The 26,616-nt window shown below is 39.5% G+C and overlaps 2 protein-coding genes across 39 annotated transcripts in view; one reads left to right on the top strand and one right to left on the bottom strand.

Moving 5' to 3' along the window:
- CHDH (choline dehydrogenase) overlaps positions 1 to 557 on the top strand; it is a 101,826-nt gene extending 101,269 nt beyond the window's left edge. The window contains exon 10 of the transcript XR_014522468.1: positions 402 to 557. The gene's annotated coding sequence lies outside the window, so the exon portion shown is untranslated. The remainder of the gene's footprint in view (positions 1 to 401) is intronic.
- The window catches only part of CACNA1D (calcium voltage-gated channel subunit alpha1 D), a 187,129-nt gene that overhangs the window by 80,057 nt on the left and 80,456 nt on the right, over positions 1 to 26,616 (bottom strand). For 22 of the 38 annotated variants that reach the window (XM_083489143.1, XM_083489140.1, XM_083489152.1 and 19 more), the window contains exons 8-14: positions 25,069 to 25,172; positions 14,524 to 14,693; positions 7,979 to 8,066; positions 7,007 to 7,033; positions 2,435 to 2,595; positions 1,549 to 1,774; positions 1,171 to 1,378 (exon numbers count right to left, since the gene is read on the bottom strand). In XM_083489143.1, the coding sequence (XP_083345269.1) occupies positions 1,171 to 1,378; positions 1,549 to 1,774; positions 2,435 to 2,595; positions 7,007 to 7,033; positions 7,979 to 8,066; positions 14,524 to 14,693; positions 25,069 to 25,172 (984 nt within the window). Of the gene's footprint in view, positions 1 to 1,170; positions 1,379 to 1,548; positions 1,775 to 2,434; positions 2,596 to 7,006; positions 7,034 to 7,978; positions 8,067 to 14,523; positions 14,694 to 25,068; positions 25,173 to 25,780; positions 25,885 to 26,616 lie in introns of all 38 variants that reach the window. The other 16 variants (XM_083489150.1, XM_083489153.1, XM_083489146.1 and 13 more) reach the window with 3 other exon arrangements.

Raw genomic sequence — 26,616 nt, 5'->3', positions numbered from 1 at the left:
TTTATATCATTTATATCTATTAGTAAAGGTAAAGGTAAAGGTACCCCTGCCCGTACGGGCCAGTCGTGTCCAACTCTAGGGTTGCGTGCTCATCTCGCTCTAGAGGCCGTTAGCCGGCGCCATCCGAAGACACTTCCAGGTCACGTGGCCAGCGTGACGAAGCTGCAACTGGCGAGCCAGCACCAGCGCAGAACAAGGAAACGCCGTTTACCTTCCCGCTATAAAGCGGTCCCTATTTATCTACTTGCACTTACGAATGCTTTCGAACTGCTAGGTGGGCAGGAGCTGGGACCGAACGACGGGAGCTCACCCCGCCGCGGGGATTCGAACCGCCAACCATACGATCGGCAAGTCCTAGGCACTGAGATTTTACCCACAGCGCCACCCGCGTTATCTATTAGTAACTTTGCATTAATGTAAATTTTTATATATAAGTGTATATTTCTGTAATATTTTGTTTAAGTTGCCTGTTGTTGCTTCAGTTTTTTGTACACCACTTATATATATTTTAAATATATTAAGCAGTATAGAAATTAAAGCAAGCAACTTGAAAAGCAGGTAACTCTTCCTGCATATTTCTGTCTCTCTGTCTGTCTATCTCTTTTCCCAGTGTTTCTTTTAAAAGTTACCCAAATTTCAAAATCAGCCTTTCCTCCAACACTGGATTTTTGTGAGGTTTTGAGGGGGGGAGGAGAAAAATCAAATAAATATACTTTCTTGTATGTGCAAATCCATAACACCTGCACCTTTGGAGTGTAGAACAAGATTGAGATAATTTACCAATATCCAGCTTCAAACATGTGATATGCAAACATTTTGTTTTCTTAAAAAAATACAGTTAAATATAAGGGAAGATTATTATTTTTTTTTTACATTAAATGACTTTACATTTCTTATATTTTGGATGAACAAAGACAACTTAATATTAATGACATTAACATAAAAGCTATGCTGAATAGATAGATAGAATACATGATATGAACAAATGGTACAAAATGATGCAAAATTACCAGAATATTGACTTTAATGAGCAGAATGCTATTTAACACAAACAGAATTAATAGTAGTTGTGGTAGTGATTTTTATTTTTATTTTTTAGGAGACAGGATTATTTAGACAGTTTTTGTTGTTCAAAGATAAAATGTTTTATAGTGGGTGAAAGAAAGTTACCTGGAATACAGTTAAAAGAGCTTGTGGGAAATTATCGAAGGTGCTCCGTTTTGTTTGAGTTTCATCAAAATTAAATTTGCCTCCAAACAGCTGCATTCCAAGCAATGAGAAGATTATGATGAAGAGGAAAAGCAGAAGCAACAGTGAAGCAATGGACTTCATTGAGTTTAACAAGGATGCTACCAAGTTGCTCAGGGATGTCCAGTGCCTACAAATTAAAATGCGTGTGTTAACCAAAAAAAAACCGTAAAAGAACAGTGCGTGATGAAATATTACAAAAGAGCTGCGGATCATACAAGTGTCAGTAGAACTCAGCAGTAAGTTGTTGTTGGCTTTTTTTTAAAAAAAAAAAGCTCATTGCCTTTAATTTGATCTTACCTGGTTACTTTAAAAATACGGAGGAGACGGACACAGCGGAACACTGAAATTCCAAGGGGTGACATAATTTCCAACTCCACCAAGATGGTTTCAACAATGCCGCCACATACCACGAAGCAGTCAAAACGATTAAATAGGGATACAAAGTATGACTGCAGGCCCAAACTGTACATTTTTACCAACATTTCACAGGTGAATAAAGCCAGAAGAACTTTGTTAGCAATATCTAGAGGGGAAATGTTCAGAAAATTATATTGGTTTTTACACCTCTGATTCAGTTTCATATGTTCTGCAGAAAACAACGACAGTTTCTATTTTGACCACTTTGAGCAAACAGAATCCTTCACTCCACATTCTTCTCAAACTATGATGATGCAACCTATCCCCACCAAACCACAGCTCAGAAATAAAGGAGTTTGGTTCATAGCATTTCAAAGCAAATTTTCATTTCCTTCTTTAGTGGGATCCTGATGTATGCACCAAGATTGACATATACAGTGTCTGCTTTGTTGTACAAATACCCTAGTACAAATTTTGTAGTAGACCCAGAAAAACCTCTCAAAGACACAGACCAGAGGTGCTTGATAACAGCACACAGATACAGTCCACAATCCATTTGACTACAGTAAACTGCTGTCAAGTTCAAATTAGCCTAGATTGCAACCCATCTAATCTGTGGATTGCAATCCATCTAACCTGGATAAACTCTAGCTGCAACTGACTACATGGGGCTAAAAATTTGCTTATACCTTCCCATTGTTCTTTTTCGCAAAGCTTAAACAACCCAGAATGTCTACAAAATGCTAAATAAATAAATGGCTTTGTATTAAGTCTATAACAGTATTCTACTTGTTACTGAATGAATAAGAAAACATTTTCATTTTACCTTGTATTTGTGTCAACCAATCAGGCTGGTTGTAATGCTCAGATGAGATAGTTAATGTGTTCAGAAAGACCAGTACAATAACTAACCAATAAAACGAAACAGATTTGACAGCAGCTCTGCATCTTCTTCTATTGAATCGGTTCCATCGACGCCAACGCCGACTAAAACATAAAACAGCAGACGTATTACAACACAGAATAAAACCACAAAAAACTGGCTTGAGGAAATTTTGTCTAGGTAAAGACATCATGGTTGACTGTCTTGGTGCAACCAAACCACAGAAAGAACCCTGCTCTCGTGCCCATGCGCCATAACTCAGTTAGTTGGGGGATACAGCAGACACCCAGTAGATTTATCTCAAGGGCCTGGTAGATGTGACAGGTGTAGACAATTCTTAACACACTTTGGTCCCAGGGTGTTTAAGGCTTTAAAAGTGAGAACCATCACTTTGAACTAATCTCAGAAACAAATAAGCAGCCACTACAGGTTACAGTATCAGAGTTGGATCCAGATCCATTCTGTCTGATCCAATAAACGTTCTGACAAACGTTCTTGGTCAACAGAAGTTTCTGAACAGTCTTCAATAGCAGTCTACATAAGCAAGCATTACACCCATCTGCTGTGGCAGTGGATTCTGCAGCAATGAACAGACAAGGTTGTTACCATCGATTGTGGTAGCACCAATCATATATTTTAGGAACAGGAAAATGAATCTCATGCCACTTTTCCACTTCCTCAAGAGGGGGTATCAAGAATTGTATGTTTTAAGAGTCTAACAAGGAGCAATTAGTATACATTCCACAGCTTCACATAGAGATTTCTGGATCAGACAGGGAAAAAATCACGTCTGAATAAAGATTATGCAAATCAGGATTAGTTTAAAATTAGTTTCAGGTTAAAATTAGAGGCAAAGTCAAGGATACTATTTATACCTGATTTTAAAAAAGGAAGAAATGTGAAGATGAAATGGAGTCAGGATTTGCTGCTCTCATATTGTTGCCATTAATGACAAAGCTTTTTCATCTTTATCTGCGGCTGCCACATTCTATCTCTCTAGTCCCCTGTCTTATAAAGACTGGCATTTCATGAGGTTTCCAATACATTTAAAATATTTTGGAAATATGCTACATTTGACTCAAGAGCAAATAAAAACAAGACTCAGGAGCAAATTAAAAACCTCCAAGGACTATGGTGTGCTGCTAATCTCTGGGAGTCAAATGAATATAAACTGTCACAGCTACGCCTTGAATGTGAATGTATGTTGTATTTACATCTGGTGGTGAGGAAAGATCACAAACACATTATTCATATCACAATATTATGGCCACTCCAGATCTTTGGTAATCAACTATACCAGTCTTCAGAGGAAGTGCTAAAGCTGACTAGGATGAAGAAGGTATATGCTGGGACCACAGAGCCTATTAGAATTTGCCAGTGAGGAAGCAGGGTTAGAAGAACCAAGGTTTCCATGCATTTCACACCAACCCATATCCCTCTAGGATGGTGGCAGGAAGATGGTGGCAGCTTCAACACTACAGTGGTACCTCTGGTTACGAACTTAATTCGTTTCGGAGGCCCGTTCTTAACCTGAGGTACCACTTTAGCTAATGCGGGCTGCCACTGCCGCCGTGCCACCGTCACGTGATTTCTGTTCCCATTCTGAGGTAAAGTTCTTAATCCGAGGTACTACTTCCACATTAGCAGAATCTGTAACCCAAAGTGTTTGTAACCCGAGGTGTTTGTAACCCAAGGTACGACTGTATTGCAAAAAGCATTCCTTATGCTTAAGCTCGCACATCCTTGCAAACCTGTCTACTTTCATAAAATCACCTTTTTGCAGGAAGTACCATTTACAATTGTGGAACACTTCACAGTTTACTTTGACTTTTATTCACCCAAAAAAATACCACCGTGTACAAGAACAACTACTCATGCAAGGTTAAGATACCCCATTAAGTTATGAAACTGAATAAAACCAACAGGTGTAACAACAGGTGTTTAGGTAGACTGAAGTCTACGAAATGAATGAAGTTGTGTGGCCATAAGCAAAAACATCTAGGGCTCCATATTAAAGAAAGAAGTGAAGGTGCAGTAAGCACACATGGACTGGGGCATATTTCAGTCCTGACAGCAGATTTTCTGTGAGCGGGAAAATATAAAATTCTTCTTATGGCTTTAGAAATCCTGAGCTATAGATCTTTAGATACATCTAGCCACCATTGTATATATAACCATAGTTATTGTCATTTTCTTCACTGCTGAGTCTAGGAAAGGGAAAAAACCATTTTGAAGATTCCTACCAGGAGAAATCCAAAATCCAATGAATGCGGTATTGATAGTTTTAAAGAGTTTTAAGTTCAAGATTAAGAGATTTAGTTGTATAGCTGATTGATTAAATTATAGAAAGAGAAGCAGATAAGGAAACAACAACCTTGAGATTTTTGGGAAAAAGCTTTCTCAAAAGGTAAGAAACTTTAGAAAAGAATACAAGCTACTTGTATTTGTATTCTTAGGTTTTAGTGTGAACAAAGGCAAAGTTAAGAAACAAAGCAAGATACCATATTGAGAATATGACTGATTTTTTTTTAATTGTGCTTCTAAATATCTGCCTAGAGAAAAAGGACATTAATATTGTATGGGTGAATTTCAAAATAAATAAAAATATTTTTGTTGTGATTCTGACACATTACAAAGCAGAATCATTGGAATATGGCATAAAATACTTCAAGTACTGCCTCTTCTCATATGAACTGACTTGGACCCTGTGATCATCAGCTGAGGCCCTTCTTCATGTGCCTCCTCCAAGAGAGCTCTGGAAGATGGCAACACCAGAATCGGCCTTTTCTGCAGTGGCTTGTGGAATGTTCTCCCCAGGGAGACTGATCTGACACTTTCATTACACATCTGTAGGCGCCAGGCAAAACATTCCTCTTCTTCCAGGCCTTCGGCTAGTTGAACAATCTATGGCCTTTTAAACTGTGTTGTGGGGAGTCGGTGGGTGGGTATTGTTTTTGCTTGCTACTCTGGAATGTAGCTTTCTGTTTTCATATTGTAAACCATCCTGTGATCCTCAGATGAAGGGTAGTATAGAAAATAACAACATTTTTTTCCTACTCTGATAAAAGTTATCAGCCCTACTCTGATAAAAGTTATATATCCAAAAACCGTACAAAAATTCCCATACAAAAAATTATTTCAGCCAAGTCAACTGTATGCAAGTTGAAAGAACAGAGTGAACTCTGAAGCATGCCTAGATTTAGTCATTCAAAATACAATATTTTGTATTGGGTTGGGGGAGAATCTATTCTGTTCATTCATGAAACACATTTGAGGAATGCTGAAAAAGTCAATGGAAGGGTAAGTGGAGAGGTGGAAGAGTTCACATTGATCTAAAGGCTAGTAGATTTGAGGCGGAGGAAGAAGCCACATCAGATGCATAATTATCATTAATAGTAACAATACAGTGCTACCTCCGGTTGCGAATGGGATCCGTTCCGGAGGTCCGACCGTATCCCAAAGTTTTCACAAATGGAGAGACCACTTCTGCGCATGCAGCGAAACACTTTGGGGTTTGCTGCTTTCGCAACCCAAGGGTAACGTAACCCGAGGTTCCACTGTACAGTGGTACCTTGGGTTAAGTACTTAATTCGTTCCAGAGGTCCGTTCTTAACCTGAAACTGTTCTTAACCTGAAGCACCACTTTAGCTAATGGGGCCTCCTGCTGCTGGAGCACGATTTCTGTTCTCATCCTGAAGCAAAGTTCTTAACCCGAGGTAATATTTCTGGGTTAGCAGAGTCTGTAACCTGAAACGACTGTAACCCGAGGTACCACTGTAATAGACTCTGCCTTCCTCATATAAAGCAACTGAGGTGGCTAACAAAGCAATTAAAAGCTGCACAAAAGCAGAGTACCGCACGATAAGGTTAAGATTGTTTCATTACTTATCATGTATCCAAACCTCAGCACGTGAAACTAAAACAGCTGCATATTCTTTTCTTGTTACTTCCCACTCCATTTGCATTCCCTTCCTCTGCTGTTTCCTTTTGTCAACTTTAAATTGAAAGCTCCTCAGAGCAGGGACCTGCTCTCTTGTGCTTCACATGCTGAATTTTAAAAACTATCCCATTTCTATAGGACCAACCATGTAAATGGGAAGTGGTAGAGTACCCACTTCGAATTCAAAGGTCACAGGTTCAATCACGAGGATCTCCACATTGGGCTGGGGAAAAACATGCCTGAAATTCTGGAAAGCTATAGCAATAATAATAATAATAATAATAATAATAATAATAATAATAATACAGACAATACTGAGCTTGATTAATGGCCAATGGACTCGGTATATGGCAGCTCTTTGTGTTCTTTAAGCCACTATTGTTTATTTGTTTAATTTCCTGCTCAAGTTTTTGTGGCCAAATGTTGTTAGATTGCATATGATGCTGTATACATTTTCTGTGCATTCACTAACCCATTTTAAAAAAAAGATTCAGTCATATTCAACCATAATATGTGTAGATTAACAGGAAACAGTTAAGGGGAAAGTGATGGAAAAGAGAGAGAAGAATACTGACCTGAACTTGGATTTTGAGATAATTTGACTAAAAGAAAAGGAAAACATATTTTTAAAGAAAATACGTAACAATTATTTACACAACTCCTTCTCCCTTGAAAGCTATGTTGGAAATTAAAAGCATTTAAAATTATTTCAATCTTGCATGTCTGCTTGATACAGAAATGTTCTATTGGTGTAAATTGCAAAATAATGGCACCTTTTTACTGCTTTTGAAGGATCAGCACAATAAAAGCTTACATATTTTACATACATAGGAAACATTGTCTTTTTGAATCGATCTTTTAGCAAAGCATATCAGTAATGATACTATTAAGACACCAATGTCAAACTGGTTCAGAAATAGATTATAATCAAAATTTCACGATCAAAAATCCTCCATGGCACTTACAGCAGATTCCCCCCCCCCAACAACCCTGCAAGGTAGGCTGGAAGAAAATGACTGCCCAATACCATGCAGTGAGTTTGAAAGGGTTGAGCAGGAGTTTGAACTCAGGTTTCCAAGGTCTAAATCTAGCCACTACATCACACTGGTACAAATCATGGTTTGAATGTACTTATCAAGCGAACGGGGATAATCAGAAAACAATGTCTGAATCATTGGTAACAACACATGATAATAGCATCCATACCCTGTTCAATTTCTAGCAGCTGAACACTCGCTACAGATTTCTGACTTACAAAATAAGCAGTAAAGGACTACCAACTTAAATAAGCTTCAATGAGTTATTCAAGAAATGTATATCATTTTAATCATCCACATCTCAGAGAACTCCATTTTTGTTCATAGACAATCTTCCTCAGAGTTTTCAGTTAATAAATTAACAGCGCTAATGGTGCGCGCGCGTGTGTGTGTATACACACACACACACACACACACACACGAAAACTTAGATGAAGAAAACTGTTCCTTTGCTCAGGGATTGCTAGAAACAAAACCATTGACATTCCTACCATGCTGATTTGTACTCACCACAAAGCTCCACAGCATGCTGGGCCCTCCCCTTCTCCACCAACATTTTCCGTATTCACAGACTCAGTTTCACTTGCTTGCATGCTTGCTGTTGGTAAGATAGAAGATATAATTAGATTTTTAGCTCAGCAAAGCCAGCTACACTTTGCTTTGTGTGCATTGCACAGAAAGGCTGTGCATTTCTCAGGTATTTATTTAAAGGGGGGGCAGAATGAAGTGTGAAAATGTTCACTTTAGTTAGCTGGCTTATGATAGCTTACTCTTTTCTTTCTGCGCAATCCCATTGTTTAGCCTGCATTGAAAAAGCTGGCCCCAAATCCAGTTTGGATATAAATGGTTTACGGCAAGCGAAGTTACAACCCTCGCAACTTCTAAGGTGCTTTTGTGGCCAGATTAGCCCATTGCGTAGGGTTAGAATAGTTAAGTATAAAAAAGTTTAGCTTGAAAGGTTCCATTGAGCTTCCGTGTACCTTCTAAACCAGGATGGTGCAATGCACGGTCTGAGGGCTCGCAGTGCCTTTTTTGGTGACCCTCAGCAACATTTAGGGCCCCACCAAGCCCTCCCGCCCCCTTCCCAAAGCAGGGCAAAAGAGATGAAGCAGTCAGTTTTGGGAAGGAGGCGTAAGAGCTCTGCCAGGGTCCTAGAGTTCTCCCTGCCCCTTCCCAAAGCCTAGTTAGCGCTTTCCCAGCTTTGGGAAGAAGGTGGGGGAGCTGGAGGACCCTGCCAGAGCCTTGTGCTGCCTTCCCAAAGCAAGGCAACGTGAGGGCAAGGGGGGAACCCCTCATATTTTGGGCTCACTTCCCCCTCCCCTCTGGGTTCTGCCCACTGGGCATGAAAACTTGGGCTGCCCTGTTCTATAAGCTCAGCACAAAGAGCTTATAGAACTGCACAAATGGAAAAGCACCTCTGTGCCTTGGGCACTGATCTTCTTAGTTGCAATCGTAGTAGCGAGAGGGGAGACTGGCTGCTCCACTCATGTCCTGCTTGTGGGCTTCTTAGTGCAAAAGGCAGAGCACAACAGTTTACATTTTTTTAAGACCCAGCATGTTCACCCATGCTTATGTTGGTGTGGTAGCAGCTAAAAGAATTAACTACAAGCACCAGGAAGCTCCTGGTCTTAATCTTGCCTCTGCCATGCACAGCTCTCTCACACCGCTTGGGGGTAATAGCACTGACCTATTGTATGATGTTGTTGTAAGGATTATTAAGCCCATGCAATATAGCATTCACAAGTGAACTGGTTCAATCTGTAGATGGAGGTTAGAGGTAAGGCTAACCCATTGATTGTGCGTACTTTAAGAATGTCTGCACAGGGCCAGAGGAGCAAGGATACAGGGAAAATTGATAATGCTTCGCATGGCAGCTGAGATGAAATTATTGCCTCAGCGCACAGAATAGAGAGACAATTTCTTGCCAGTCCACAAAGACAGGCTGTCACCTAAAGAAGAACAAACGAACAATAGACTGGCTTTTAAATTACCAGGACTCAGTTCCAGTAACATTTCTGGCCTTCACTATCTTCACAAGTTTTGTCAGGGACAATTCTGACAGCTTTTATTATCTTGGTACTTGTTCTAATTAAACAATTTCCTCAGGTGACAATGTTTTGCACAATATTTTATTTTATTTCATTTTATATTTCATTTATTTTTTAATTCACCAGAGAGTGAGAATTTCTCCACTCTACCACTTAACCACTTGAAAGGTGGTGAACACTTAAAACGCTACTCTCTGCCTCTAATTAACTTCTAGGGATTGTCTCCCCCTGTCTAATGTTGAAGCGTGTGTCTCCCTGGGTTTTTAAAAAATATAACATGTGAATGTTTCAATGCCCCACCCTGCCCTGCCAACATAGCTACCCACATTTCAATCACTACTAACACTGGTTTGGGCCTAGCGAAGGATAATTCTAAGGAAGGAAACATTATCCAGCAAAGTCCTTAAATTTATTAGCACGAAAAGCCACCAAGCCTCTGGACTGTCCCACAAAGCAAAGAAAGAAGTTCCAATATATCCACGCACTTGGAGAAAAGAAAACAGTTCATTATGCTGGCACTGCACAACACCGCAAACATACATTTTCGCCATTGGCAGAACTACCAGGTGTCCTTGTTTTTAAGAGAAATCTTGTTCTTGGTCAATGCGCCATCATATCCTGAGAGCTTTTAAACGCTTTATGGTTTTCATCACATTGAAACTAAAGTGATGTACTCATATCTGACTCATTTGCCTTTCTAGATGCTTCAACTTGATTGAGAGCTATTCAATGGAAATTTAAACGAGTATAATGAAATTTCAGCTTACAGTTGTTGCACTGCAGCAACAATTTCTTTGAAGCATGCATTCAAGCAGCAAATCACTTCCATGCAAGGTGTGTGTCCACATGCAATTTAGGGAATATATTTACACCCAGGCGTTTGAGAATTTAAACAACAGCACTCAAAACTCGTTGCCTAGACTGAAACACACCCACTGCAAAACAGAACACATTTTTACCATGTTTGTTTGACCCACGGCAACATCTAAATCTGCTTTTCTTCTTGTCTTCTAATAAATCGGCCAACGTAACCCCTTCATGTTAAACACATGCAACCCCGTCAATAAAACAGCAGGTGGCAGCAGCAGCAGTGCAAAAGACAATAAAGGATCCACATTCAGTGCAATGCCGGTTGAGATGCTACATGACACAGGAGGACTGTATTGGCTTTGCTATCAGCAACTGCAGCCTAAATCTAGGACTGAGAGGACTGAAGTGGCGAGGTTTCTGAATTTCATTAAGAGCATCTCATCATCTCCTCCCTCTTAAGCCTCCCAGGCGAAATCTCAGAAGCTAAAAGGTGTGTTTGTGGAGGAGTAGCTGCACAGGCAGCTCTCCTATGGCTATCAGAAGCAGAATTATATAAAATAAAGCACGCATATGCCAATGCAATTTCTGTAATTGATACACGTTGCTGGGCTGTAGCCGAGTTGTCAAGCATGCGTGTAAAAGGTCCTGTATTCAATTCACCAGATAAAAATGGGGACGCCTAGTATCGGAAAGGCTGGAGAGGCGCTGCCAGGGTTATGCACATTTACTGTGCTTTCTAGGCACAGGTCCCCACTTTAAAGCGCTGTGTCTGAGTGCTTTTTTTTTTTTTTGCGCCAGTGCTTTCCCCAAGAAAACCTGCCCTTTAAAGCTGAATCGGCAATTCAGCTTTCAAGGGGGGGAAAGTGCTCAGACACAAGACGTTAAAGTGGGGACCTGTGTCTAGAAAGGCAGCACAAAAGGAAGTCTGGATGAGCTAGGTGTACCAATAGTCTGGGGGTAAAGCAGCTTCCTGTGCTCCTAAAACCAATTTTCTTTGGTGCAGAATTTTGATTAGTTTTTGAAGTAATCGTAGCAACTACATTCTTGCTTAAATTAATTTACTCCTTACAGTAATTCTTGGCCAAGCTGGGGGAGGGCTCACAATAGATTCTGAGGGAACAGGGGTGAGTCATTGCTGGCAGTTGCACAGATCATAAACCGCTTTCTATTCAGTGATTAGTAATTAGCATCCTGATAGTTTTACAAGGGTATCTTTACAGTAGAGTATAAAGATTAAGGGCTGATTCACAGAACTGCAAATCAGGCTTGTCTTTCAACTCAGGTTAATTGTTTTGCCTGCTTGGGTTGAATGTGTCAACTCCCACAAACATAAATGGCACATGGATGCTAGCACACAATTCGTCAAAGGCACTGATACCTGAGATTTGTTTTTCTATTCAGGCTGGCAAGCAGCTCTCCCCAGTCTTGGATACCCCAGATGCTGCAAGACTACAACTCTCATCTTCCCTGACCATTGGCCAAAATGGCCAAGGACTGATGACAGTTGTTGTCCAATAATATCTGGGGACCAAAAATAAGGGGGGGGAGCTACTTTAGTACATGTTATAAAACCAACTGTATTTCTACTCTTATAAATCAGTGTTGTCTATTCCAAAGGAGAGCAGGGTAGATTTTTATATGCAATATTAAGGCTACAATTCTATGAACATTAACCTGGGAGGAAAAGCATCACTGAACACAGTGGGACTTTCTTCCAAATAAGTGTGCGTAGGGTTGGTCTGCACATGCAGATACCAGTTTCCCCATGGCTGACACAGCCCTGATCATATCCAACTCTCTCTATCTCAGAACCAGAATAAGAAAACTGGGAATTAACAATGGACTTGCTCCGAAGACTAGCAAGACAATAAAGCACCTTGCAAATCGGTGGATTAGAAGTAAAATAAAGCTAAGTTGAGACGTGGGTGGCACTGTGGTTTAAACAACTGTGCCGCTTGGACTTGCCGATCGGAATGTTGTGGTTCGAGGCCCCACAACGGGGCCAGCTCCTGCCAACCTAGCAGTTCGAAAGCACACAGTGCAAGCAGATAAATAGGTATCGCTCCGGCAGAAAAGGTAAACGGCGTTTCCGTGCATTGCTCTGGCTTCGCCAGAAGCGGCTTAGTCATGCTGGCCACATGACACAGAAAAACTGTCTGTGGAAGTGGACAAACACCAGCTCCCTCAGCCTGTAAAGCAAGATGAGCGCCGCAACCCCAGAGTCGTTTGCGACTTAACTGTCAGGGGTCCATTTACCTTTTTAAAGCTAAGTTAAAAGGGTCAGTTGTATTAAAACTGGTCGTTTCCACACCATCGCATTCTACAGCAATGAAAACAAATTATGTTGCTGCAGCAGAAGTGCAAAATAAAATTCACATCACTAAGGCCAACCAGCATCACTCTTATTACACTCATTTAAGAAATCAGTTGACAAAGTGCATGTCATTCTCACGTAAGATAGGGAGTAATTAATTTTCTGTAATCTAACTACAGTATCACACAATGGCATTTTAAGTGGCAGAATCTTCCAAGAGAATAAAAAGGAGAGATATGGCAGAGCACTATAGATTGTGTTTTGAGAAAGGCCAGTTTCTTAACAGAGCACAAATAATAATAATGCAACCCAGCAACTTTAATGATTTCCTTGTTAAATTTTATGTTACTCAAAGATTTTCCGTAGCAATATTCAGAATGTTCTGAGTAGCTTACTCTGAAATATATTCCATGGCGATATTACTAACAGAGTAACTGTTCCATTACAGGATGTGCTTGATATGGCACAGATTGCTGTTTTAAGATTCCATTACCAGTAACACACAAAGACACTGGATGCTTGATCAGGGCCAAAGAACATCTCTGCAGAGGTTGATAATAGTAGGATCACTGCCTGAGACAGATATCATTGACTCTAAAATTAGCCAAGCAAGTGGCTAAAATTGCTGTTTCCCTTTTAGAAGCACCAAGGGATGGATCTCCAGATGGACCAATTTTCTCTACATCCACAAGATGTTGATAGGCAACGTGGGGGTTGTTCTACAGCTATCTCTGGCTTCAGGAAGAAGACTGAAAAGCCAAGGGGCTCCCCAGCTAGCCAGCTCTTCTATCTAAGCAGCTTAAAGAAAACCTAAATGTTAAGGAGGATTTTTTATTCTATGCAAAACTAGCTGTCAGGTCAGCAATTTCTAGCCTGGTCCTCTAATAGTTAACACTTTGATGTAGAAAAATTGCTCTTCAGAAAATTACTGCTTGCTGTAATATACCCCCATTTATTTTGACAGTTTGTCAAAATAAAACAATAACAATCTTACAGTGTTGACATTCGTCAGTAAAATTTAAAGTAACATAAAATGCAGTCTGACATTTTAGGGCTGAAAATGGCTCTTGCAACTCATTGCTAGATCTCAAGGATGCAGGTTCTGTACATGCCACCCTGAATATACATATATGTGCATGCACATTTTTAACATAACATCTTGAATTGATACAAAATGTAACTGAGGTTGCAATCTATTATTGTTGTTGTTATTGTTATTATTACATTGATTACACGCTTTTCACCGGCAGGTCCTAGGGCGGGTTACCACAATTTAAAATTCAGAATTAAAAACAGTTAAAACAGAGTACATTCATAGGTATAGGGTGGATCCTGAAAACACACACCTCAGGTGTCAAAGACAGGGTAAAGAGGTGCACCTTCGGCATTCGCTGAAACTTGTATAGCAAAGAAACCAGGTGTACCACGACTGATGCTCCCTTCTGGGCTGCCACCACCTGCAAACTTCTGACAGACATGGAACTGCTAAGCTGTGGATCATAACACCTGGGAGGGTTTGTAGGGAAGGAGAAGCTCTCTCTGATATATGGACCTAAGTCATATGGAGCTGCAAACACTAGATGAGCACCTTGAACTGGGCCCAGAAACAAACTTGACAGCCAATGCAGCAATTTATATGTGTTCCAAAGGCAAGCCCAGCCAGTAATCTGGCCGCTGCATAATAATGTTAGAGCGCAGGTAAAGAAAGTAGTCATTTACAACAGAAACAGTTATCTACAGGTGGGGGAGAGGGGAGAATTACGTTACAGACATCTGAGTATAACGATATTATGTGAGCATCAGTCTCTCCCATACAGTAAACTATTTTTAGAGCACACTATATTCTTTTGTTAGCAGTAATAAAGTGAGAAGACATGACATACTATTCCGTTTGCCTTCTCCATCACCTTCCTCTTCATTCTCAGGGTCAATATCTTCTGCTTGTGTAATCCAATCCAAATAGCCTTTGAGATCCTCTTCAAGCTGCTGCTTTTCACGCAGCTTCTGAAAATCTCCCCTGGCCTTGGCTTTTTCTCTTTCCTTGGAAAACTCCCTATTGGGTTCAGATAAAACGTAACAGAAATATTGATTTATGAAGCTGTAGGCTTTCTGAGGGGGAAAAAAATCAGACCCCAGTATTTCTTTTTCACACAGTTAAACAAAATAAAGAAACTGTACAGAAAAGTGAACAGTTTCCACAGATCACAACAGTGATACGAGTCACACACCATGCTTCATTCCTTATACACTTATTAAGCTCCTATGTACTGATAATAATTAAAAAAATACAGCTTACAATTATTTGGTCACAATAACTAAGTTGACATCATGTTGGATCTTTCCTCCCACCCTTAAAAACCTCAACGTTACTGATATATGTAAGATATTATGTTGTACTTCTCCTTTAGAAATTAAATGATTATTCTAAATAGCACCTTCTACTTAATAGGGCCAAGTTTGAAGGCATAATGGCTTCGTGGAATTACACCTGGGGGAAATGGCATATACCAATGAAATGTAAGTGGGAACACATATTTGAGAAAAAGGCAGTTCATTTCAAACCTAAAAGCAGGATTTGTCCCCTTGAGTCACTTATACAAGGATGAATCTCCTTTACGCAAAATATCCCAACAGAATTAAGGTTCCTACGTGGAAATTTCCATGCTATCTCACATCAGTATGAATAGAGGGAGCCCATGATGGACAGTGGAGAGAATGTAAATGACAGAGTTTCAAGTCTGCTCTTCAATGCTGCAATTTGTCCTCAGGAGGGTGGGGGAATAAAACAATGCAGTGCAGCCTGCTTGATTAAATAACCAAAGACCCTCAAACAAAAAGAAAAACCCTTAATCCGAACAAAATAAAAAAATTCCTTCCAGTAGCACCTTAGAGACCGACTAAGTTTGTTATTGGTATGAGCTTTCATGTGCATGAATACTTCTTCAGATATATTGTTATCTGAAGAAGTGTGTATGCACATGAAAGCTCATACCAACAACAAACTTAGTTGGTCTCTAAGGTGCTACTGGAAGGAATTTTTTTGTTTTGTTTCGACTACGGCAGACCAACACGGCTACCACCTTAATCTGAGTGAGAGAAATGACCATAGTGGTCACAGAATACATGCCTTACAAGGAGAAGGTTGCAGATTCAATCCCTAGATTTCAGGGCACTGAATTGGGAAAGACTGCTGCCCAAGACAGCAGAGACCCATTGCCTGATATTGTAGACGGTGCTGGGCAGGATGAATCAATGATCTGGCTCACTGTAAAACAGCTTCATATTACCTAATGGAAGCTTCCTGATCAAAAGAAAATGACTTATGGAAACCACTAGTTCATTTCCTGCATTAGATCCCTTTAAATGAGTCAAGGGTACATGACAGCATGTGTTCCCAAATTGGAAATTCTTCATTATCTCTTGGAATAAGCTATCTTAACACCCCATTGTGCTGGGCTGGGTTTACGTGTTGGATTTGAGCCAGTCTCACTGCAAATCACACTGCCCCCCTCCACCTTCCATCCTGCTCATTTTGGATTTGGTGGTGGCATTGCTGCAGAGGAGAGAGAGGTTTGGATTGTGCCCTCAGGCTGTAGGAACATACTCTTACCTGGGAGTAAGTCTCACTGGACTCATAGAACTACCACTGAACTGAATGGGACTTACTTCTGAATAGACATGCATAGATTTGTGATGTTAAACAATAAATGTGAGAACCTAGATAATGCATTTATTGTAAAGATGACATCTAAACTCATGTCACACTCCCCAAAACAGCCCAGTAAGAACTCAGCATGCTCAGCTGTTACCAGGAGACACAGAATATTGAGTGTCAGTTGAAAAAGAAATACACAAAGCTGAAATATGCTAGAGAAAGTTGTGGCTGCCTAGAATCCTAAACAGAATAATTCCTGTTAGGGGATTATGATATACTGCCACATTCTGTTGCAGGTACCATTCATTTCAGTGGAACTTGCTCAGAAGATGTTCCACCAGAACCCTCACCATGTCTTCACCACTTCTATGAATAATATCAGACTTCACAGATTGAAGTCAACCTACTCATCCCTACAGATGAGAGAGACTCATGAAAGACTATGTAGTTATGACTGCTACCACAGTACTATTACACCTCTGCACTTTCACTATAACACCTGAATGTGACCTCTAATGGCCAATCTAGATGATGCAAGAAACACATGGCTGCATTTCACGCATCTGTTTTTGCTTATGTTAAATAGCAGCAGTGAAGAAGGGAGTGCAATTAATATTGGGGTCATGGTGTATAAGCGTGGGTTGTGGGTTTTTTAATCAATTTCAAGTTACACCAAGATCACTTCCTGAAGTGGAAGTGATCTTTTCCTGTGGAAAAGAAGCTACTATTGGCATCTGCAGCCTACGGAAGCCCAACAGCAACCTTGAAGGGCTGGTTTTCATTGGAATTGTGGCATGGAGAAAAGGTTAAACCTTCCTCCTCCCTGCAACACTGCCATCCCAATCCTGAATGGACCCCTGGCAGCTGCTATTTAATAGAAACAAGAAACAAGATAAGCAAAACCCAAACCATGTGTTTCACATATCATCTAGTTTGGCACTAATTATATAGGATTGCAGAAAGTGAACATAATACTGAATGTAATATAACAGTAGTTCAATTTTGTCATGGTTCATGATGTCCATGGTCTACTGCTTGAAATGATTTGGCAGATATGTATCCTGATGAACAACTATCCAGCAGAAACTCAAAGGGATCCCTACTGCCTACATGGCTTTGCAGAGATATTTCACGTCTCTGCAAGGGGAGTTGGTGCCTTCTCTGGCGAACTGATGCCATCTTCACATTCAATAGTCGTCAGAGAAAAGCTGAAAGCCAACGGGAAGCTTTTAGATATTTGGATGTGATCAACGGGGGGTGGGCTTTGCTGCTGCTATTGATATTGATATTAATATTGTGTATCTTTATTTTAGATCTTTCATGATTTATGTGGAAATTGTTCAATTTGGTTGTGTACTTTTTATGTTCAATTTACTGTTTATGACCACTTTCTTTTGTTATGTTTGTAATTACTTTTTTTCATGCTGTAAGCTGCCTTGAGCAGAGTTTTAACTATAGAAAGGCGGTATACAAATAAAACGATGTACATATGTTTAATTCCACGTTGAATCTGATTCATTTTGCAACTACACATACTGCGGGATCAGGTTAAATTTGACCCAGTATGAGACAATGAAATGTGCTTTTTTCTGATTCAAAAAATAGGGCTGGGTGATATTTTGCTTTCAACATTGTGATATATTAACAGCTAAATATTGTGATATACTGTACTGATATATTACAATGTCTGAAATGTCTCTTGACTGATTCTTCCTCTGCATCTAAATTTCCTACTTCCTCCTTTAAGGACGAAATAAGGTGGGGAGAAAGAAACAGGTGAGATACATCGCCCAGTCCTATAGCTGAGCAAGTCACCTTGCCGCTCCGGCTCGCGGAACACACCTGGAGCTAAGGGGGGTGTTCAAAAATGCTCAACAATTCAGAAACCATTATCATGATCTGAACTTCAAACCAGTTTCAGATGATGTACAGAAATACCGGGAATAAATGCCTCATCAAACAATGGGATGGATCACAGTTCAAAACGTTACTGAAACATGGGCTACAAAAGTTGGGTCACACACATCAAGGTTTTTAACACACCATTTTAAATAGGAATGCTATTGCTTTTGTTTTTAATTCTTGCTTCACTGATATATGTGAGAAAAGGACACTTTTATCCTCTCATTTTGGTTTTTTTGGCTATTAATCCTTGACTCTGCTGAGAAAAGGAATACTGTCAAGGCTTGTTCATTGTCCTTTACAGGAAAACTGCAGCTGACAGTTCATTGCCATCTTCCATTTTGTGCATCATTATTTAAATGCCTTTCCCCATTAATCCTCAAAGTGCCATGTAGACAAGTGTTCTTAGGTATGTGTGTGCATATTGGCATATAGAAAAAACAACACTCTTTTTCATTACACGGATCCATGGAAAAAAACAACATGATTGTTGTGCTAGAATGCAAGAAATGTCAGGAAAATATATGCTAAATGAATAAAAACATTACTTTCACCCGCAGTGCCTACAGAAGGATGCATATGGGGACACGTCAATATATACTCCTTGCTGTCCTCGAGCAAGGAAGTAAATGCAACTTACAGATATTTATTAAAGTGCATTTGGAAAGATCTTATTTTGTTCCCATGGCTACCCAGAGAAACAGTAATGCCTTCAGCAGAATCTGTCTTCAGTATAAAGCATCTTTTAGTGGTTAGAACTATTCTTGAGAAACAGATTATCACGCATCATTAAGAGCTGTTCCACTTGTAAATAAGGAATTGTTTTCAAAACTTCCAGTATTCTTTGTTTAACAATAAAATAGTTTCAGCAGATACGCTGGTAATACATTCAAAGTATGCCATTTAAATATTATTTCTGCATTAAGATATATTAATTCAATTCAGAAATGATACTTCCACATTATTAAGGCAAAATCCCTGAACTGCTTGCTAATGCTTTGACCAGATGACCTCAGCAAACAAAAGGTGTAGGAATTGTCTTGCTGAACAGATCAAAAGGTTGCCAACCAAATATTCTTGGGATTATCCCAAGTCAGGCACAACAGTGACAATTCCTGTTCCTTGCACCCTAGTAGAGGTATGTCACTTTTGCATGTGGAGGCTGAATATTTTGTTATCATGACAATAGCCATTAATCTGTTGTCTCCTCACACCTTTTTGAAGCTATCAGCTATCTGTCTGTTCGTTAGTGAACATCAATTAACTGGCGGTGTAAGTTTCAATTATTATTATAAGAGGGAGAAAAGAAAGCATGCCTCTCCACTCCAGAGAGAGTTCTCTGAAGCAGCTTTCAGTTTAGATTCTTGTAATTAAACTGTTTTTACAGTCTTGCAGTGCGTCAGCTAATTAGAACTGTTTAGCCATTTGGTTTTTAACCAATAATATAAATCAATTTACCAAAGGAATAAACAAAAATATATGCATACTACAAGGCTCTGTGCACTTAGTGCTTAGTAAGAGACCCAGTTTTACATTCATAGCTCACTCCAGGAGGTTTTCCTTTCCTTGTGATAGCTGCATCAGTGCCTTATGCTCAGCTGAGTGTTAAATTTTGAGCAAGAATGTTCACATCCCATCCTAGCTGTTGACTTACTGGGTGGCCTTGACTTTGTAAACTCGGAACACTGCCTCATAGGGTTTGAATTTTGAATTTTATATAAATAATATAGAGAGGAAAATGTCCTAATAATAATATTATAGCACTAAGGAGTGTTATACATAGGTGTATGGCTATCCTTTGCACCAATCTTTATTCAAAGGACTAAGTCTGGAATGTGCTCCTATAAATGTGCCTCAAACTGAGGCTTGTAGGCATAAAGTAATGTTTGGTTGATAGATTCAATTTTATAACTGAACTTATGCACCTAGAATGTGGAAATAAATTGAAATCAGCACGGGTAAAATATCAAGCATTCTACGGAAGGAACTACAGACAAATCTGAGGTGACTCAGCAACATTCTCATCTCAAATATGACCAGGGTGGGGTGGGGCGGACTTCAACAGAAATAAAACATTACTTTCAAATGGCTTAGGTCCATACAATATCCTAACAAATTTGTCTCCTCCAAAACTAGAGTTCTCCAAGTCATTAAAATTGTGCTTAGAACCACTATGTGATAATGAGAAAAGAAATGCATGGCTGTTGACAAAATGAATTACATGAATGATAGCCATCTAACATTTGTGCCCTTCAAATACTTGGAATATATCCTTTGCTGTCAACAGACTCCTTAATTTAAAATAATATTTACTAAGGGCATTCCCTATTCTTGCAGTCTATGTTATCTTAAAATTACATGAAAATTATATTAAAAAATGACCTCCACTTTAAAATCTTGTGGGGTTTTTAAATTATTATTCTTTTAAAAACAATTTCAACATTTCATTCTCACATACTCACCTTTAAAGAAGGCTAGATGTAAAACAAAAGGTCTCTCAAATTATCTTACCTACATGTTCATCATATTATAAACACGTCAATCATGCAGTTCACAAACACAACACACGAAATACGAAGATCAAAAACATTAGACACTTTTCAAAATGCTGAGCATAAATCAACAACACAGGAAATAGTCATATCATATGGAAACATCTTCAGCACAGATTCCAGATTTTAGTTCCTAAAATCCAGAGAACTAAATACAGCCATGTTTTTAAGGCACAGGGATTATTTTGGGAGAGCTTTTACTTTTTAAATGATCATCACCTTTTTGCCTTGTGGAAGTCTGGTCATGTTTTATAAATGTGCATCTATGCAGACATACGTGTTTATTAATCACATTATATATGACAATATGACTGATTTTATGAGCAGGGTTAAAAGTACATGTGACTACCTACATGTATGTCCCAGGGAAATCTTTCCTAGAAGCCATTCCCTTAAAAAGAAACACAAAAAAACCCCAAACCTATTATGTCTCCAAAACTTGGGTGACTTCAATATTTTTCTAATTAATACAGAGATGCAGGAGGCATATTTTACAACACACTTGCATCATTTACCTTGGAGATAATCTGTTGCATTAATTACTTCAGGGGGGGATAATGCTTATTACCACAGGCATATAGAAAGCCTTATCCTTGTATCTATGCTAGCAGAATGATAGTATTTTTCTCATCAGTTTGAGAGATGCCCTTTATGTATTCAGAGCCTATGTTTGCCTGAAGCCTTCTATGCATTCTTCACGCAAAATAATAAGGCAATATTCTACTTTCTGGCACCTACGGTCCAAAAATTAATAGGTGATATCCAATGATGTCTGAGAAATGGAATTTTGCTTGTATAATGCAAGTTCCAATTTATCTTCTCCACCCTCCAGTCTCTCTCACACACAAAATGTGGCTGAGGGCAGCAGGAGTCAGAAAAGGAAAATGAGGCCCCATTGCAGGGGTGTACACTCACCCACACTAGGTTAGATTTCACTTTATGGTGCAAATTACAGATGTGGTGGGGACTGTTATCTTTAAACTGGAACTATTCTAATTCCAACAGACTGGTAAAACAGTGAAATATAACCTTCTGACTAGCTGCCCTACATTTTGAACATTTATCATAATTACTCAATATTTTATTTTATTTTCTAAACTAAGAACAAAATGGTATCAGTTTTGGCAACAACTAACTTCTCCTGACCAAGCCCAGCTGAACAGGGAGAACACAAAATAGGCAATTAGCACAGTTTGCATTCATTTCAACCGGGTTTGCCCAAGACGTTTCCAGGGGGCTTTTCTATTTATCCTCTAATTATATCTATCTATTATTTTTGTCTAGAACTTTGCTTTTTCATTGTGGAAGACCCATAGTATCTACCAGCTCAGAGCAGGACAGCTAATAAATGTCCTTTAACAAGAGTCACAGCTTGCATTACTCCATATCCTCTGCAACCATTTAAAAAATATTTTGTTAAGCCTCATGTTCTCATCTTAGGTGAGTTAGGACATGCAAAGACTTATACATGGTTAGCTAGGCATATAGCTCACTTGAATTATTGGGGAAGTGCAGTTATATTTGCAGACTTAGGCTGTGTTCTGTGAGTGGCTCTACGAATGGGAGAGTATGGTGGCCTTGGAAATGTTGTTCTTGAAATAGGTTCAAATTCATGAAGCGCACTAGTAGCCCTAGGTAAGTCACTATTCCTTAGCCTAACCTGCTACATAGGATAATACAAATCCAATAAGTTAAATCCCACTTGAAACCATTGTGACTGCTCATTTACTGCGCAATCCTACACATCTCTCTCAAAAAGTACCATATATACTCAAGTATAAGCCGACTTTTTCAGCACAGTTTTTATGCTGAAAAAGCCCCCCTTGGCTTATACTCGAGTGAGGGTCCTTTCAGGCTGCTCCTTCCTCCTCCGCTGCCTTTGACACTGTCGGCGGCGGTGGAGGAACGAGCAGCCTGAAAGCAGCCCTTTTGGGCTGCTTGTTCTTCCTCTGCCGCCACCACCAGGTTTGTGGTGTGGTGAACCGGCTTATACTCGAGTCAATAAGTTTTCCCAGTTTTTGTGCTAAAATTAGGTGCCTCGGCTTATATTCGGGACAGCTTATACAGTAAGTCCCACTGAACCAAATGGGGCTTACTTTGAGGCAACAGGCTACAGCATTGTAGGCTTAAGCATATACTGTTACACTAGGAGAGAAGCAGTGATAAAAGATCACAATACCTCACTACTGCAAGTCTGGAAAACACTTAGCCCTAGACTAGCCAGGCTAACAGAACAGGGTTTAGATAGATCACTGATCTGATTTTGTTTAAGGCAGCTACTGTGTAACATATCAGTTTGTTTTTTTCTTTATTTCTGTTTGTAAATAGAGATTCTGTCTTTATTCAAAATTGCTAAGTTCACAGTAAAATATATAATCAAATATATAATCAAAGGAGGGCACTTTTCAGTATCTTCTTAAAAACATTTTTGCTGTAACATTGTCATTCAGTCATAAATCATCTGCGCACACAATAGGAGGATGGGTGACACCAGAAGACTTGCTAGCCTTGTTACATTTATATTTCTACGACAGTACTCAGCTGAAAAGATTATTTGCCATTGAGTTAGCTACACCCTGCATAGGACTGCAAAAACATTCTGTTGTCTACATTTTCTTATTCGTCTATGGAAAAAATGTGTGTACCCATTGTGTAAGCTGCATTGCACAGATTAATGCAGTTAATGAGGTCAACACAGTTTAGGAAAATACTGCCCAGTTTTAACTGCGTGAAACAATAAAATTTCTGATAATTGCTGGAACATAGATGACTATGAACTCTAACTTACTGCCTATTGCTGTATCTTCCAGTTCGATTAAAGCCCTCTTCAGGTGTTTGGGGATAATGCTCATGGGCTCGACGAGGAAAGGGACAGGACTGTGCATGTAAGCATCACCTCCAATATTCCCGTGTGTGCTGGTCCCACTTCAGATGGTCTGAAGCAGGCTTCCTCAAACTCAGCCCTCCAGATGTTTTTGGCCTACAACTCCCTAGCTAACAGGACCAATGGTCCCTAGCTAACAGGACCAATGGTCAGGGATGGTGGGAATTGTAGTCTCAAAACATCTGGAGGGCCGAGGTCTGAAGGAAGAATCTAAGCACCTCTCGGTGAACATACTTCTATTTTCCCTTCGGACTTTCCTGCTCAATTTGGAAAAACCTGAAGTAGAGCCAGCATGTGCAGAGAAATTGGAGGAAAGACCTCCTGTTTAAGCCCCAAATGCCCAAAAAAGGGCTTACCCAAGGCAGAATGCATGAACAAGCTTCCTTGCACCTAAAGAACTACGGACAAGAGTGAATAAAATTATTAAACAGCACAACTTGAATTTCAGGTTCTGATTTGAAAGCCTGCATTGGTATGATATGTTATGGATGCAGACAGTGATGTCAGACTAGCCCTACATCTGTATGCCACAAGCTTATTTGCTTACTATTTGCCATTTGACTAGTAATCACATTGTGTTTAATGCCAGACGTTTGGACTGTGGCTATCTGTTTGGGTATTAATCATTTTCAGACAGGCCTATTCTTCTGCCAATGTTGTTGCCCATAGTGGCTTGGAGAACTGAAGCTGAAATAGGAGAAGTGCTATGGGCTATACTGTGCCCACTTAGTTACATCTCCCTTTATGCAGACACCATAACTGGTGCCATCCTGCCATGCTCTTCTTACAATACAGGTAAGGAGCTTCAAAAACATATGGCGATAGTTTGACAAGCTTTTCCTGTTGACAGCTATAGAGATGTTTGCCTACTTGTGACCTTCACAGCCAATGATGAGAGCCAGCTGCATGCACAATGTCATGGATATTCAATAGCTTTAGGTAAGACATCTCCACCAATATACAGGAGACATCAAAGGATTTGTAAAAAACATACAACCAATGTCAATAGAAGCAGAAAATGTGAAGCACCTGCTAACAGGCATATCCTGCTGGTAGTTACACAAAAGATATTGTATGTTTGTTTAGATAAGCTTTTCAAATGCTGAAACTAGGCTTTCAGAAATGGACAACGGCCTTTATCAATATTTTAAAATATATATGCTTACACAGGTGTCATCTTTCGCTCATTGTGTGCAAAATGATGTCTTTAAGGAAGTTAGTACTTCATTTAGTTACTCTTCAGTGATGGGGGGTGTTGGGAACCACTGCAAACACAGGGTGTCATAGACAGGCAGAAACACAAAAGTTCAGACACTCAGAAAAGCAAGCACTGGTAAAATGACATGCAGAAAAGCCATCACTGTGAAGCTTGTGCAAACGCATAGGCCATTTCACACACTGCGGTGGAATATACAAGGTTAATCTAACTGCTTACCCACTAAGTACACCAAGAACCAGGTTAAGTACGAAAAATGAGCCAAGAATGATAAGACTAACAAAATAGATCCATGGCCATTCACATCCTATTGCATCATTTACCTGTAAAATGTAAGGAAACATGTTATGATTCAGCTATTCACTACACAGCAGAGTCCTCCTGCAATTGACAGATCACATAGGTATTCAGTGTACCAGCAGTATCCCTCTCACAGCTCCATCCCTTACTTACACTGCAGTTCGCCATGATGCCCAATATTGGCAGTACTATAAAAAGAATTCTAAGCTACTTTTGGGATGAAGGAAATGTGTAGAAGATCATTTAGGAGATTTAAAATATCTAGATTACATTTAACTATAGCAATATGCACATTTCAGAACCTATACCCTACGGGGGTTGATAATTTGTTTAACGGTTTGGAAATTTTTTTTGTTGGAATTTAAGGTAGTGGTTAATTAATTACTAAGTGCAGGTCTATTATGATCTCTTTATGTTTCTACATCTGCCTATTATTTTTTCAGGAAATTGCCCTTGCTATTGTACACTGCATGGCCTCTGAAGGATACATGCTGTTCTAAAATGAAAAATCCCAGTGTGTCATTTTTAAAATCTTATCCCCAATTATTTTGATCTTCTCATAATATACCTATGTGTTCATGGCAACCGAATACAGGACTCTGCTTCTAGGACGAAAAAGGTGTATGCTTACCCGCTCAATACACCAAGAACAAGATTTAGAACGAAAAAAGACCCAAAGATGACGAGACTGACAAAATACACCCATGGCAATTCAAATCCCATAGCATCATTCATCTGTAAGAAACAAGATGATCTTATAGAAACAGTTTAATTTAATTTTGTAATAGCAAACAGTTGGTGAGGAAGAAACACAGATAAGTGACCGGAATGCACCCCCTTGCTCACAATCATCAGGGGAAGAAAAGCAAAATACGAGCCATGTTTCATCACCATTCCAAAAGCATAATAAAAAATACTGTAAAGCAAGAGAGTTAGAACTCAGCATAACTACACAGCAAAGGTTTTAAATCTCATTTAGAAGACATAGGAGGCAATATTTAGAAAGAAGCTACTAAATGATAACAAAGAGAGACTTTGGCTCAACTGTGGCTCAAGCAAGGCAGTAAAGGGTACAGTAAAGCACAAGATTGGGTTACTATGGCAAAGAGGCTCGGGTTTGATGTATAAATCTGAATTAAGTTTCAAGTTTCAAAATCTTATTTAATTGTTCAGCTTTCAGTTTTCTATGCATAAAAATCCAGGAATTTAGAAGCTGGAACTCAGACACAAAAATATAAAGCAAATGGGTGATATCCAATGGATTTGTTCTGTTAGCGCAAGGATTTCTGCTTGTGCAACGGAACTTCCCTCTCTCACACCTTCCCTGTGCATACCCAGTATCCTTCTCAAAGCTGCTCTGGGGGGTTGGAGAAAATGCAAGAACAGATGTACTGTATAGGGAAGCCTTTTAATGTGTAATGTTTAATTATGTTTTTATATAGGTTGGAAACCTGACCACTGCTCCTG

The sequence above is a fragment of the Podarcis liolepis genome, assembly GCF_965112155.1.
Source record: "Podarcis liolepis genome assembly, chromosome: 2".
NCBI lineage: Eukaryota > Metazoa > Chordata > Lepidosauria > Squamata > Lacertidae > Podarcis > Podarcis liolepis.
This window is presented reverse-complemented; position numbering and strand designations above follow the sequence as displayed.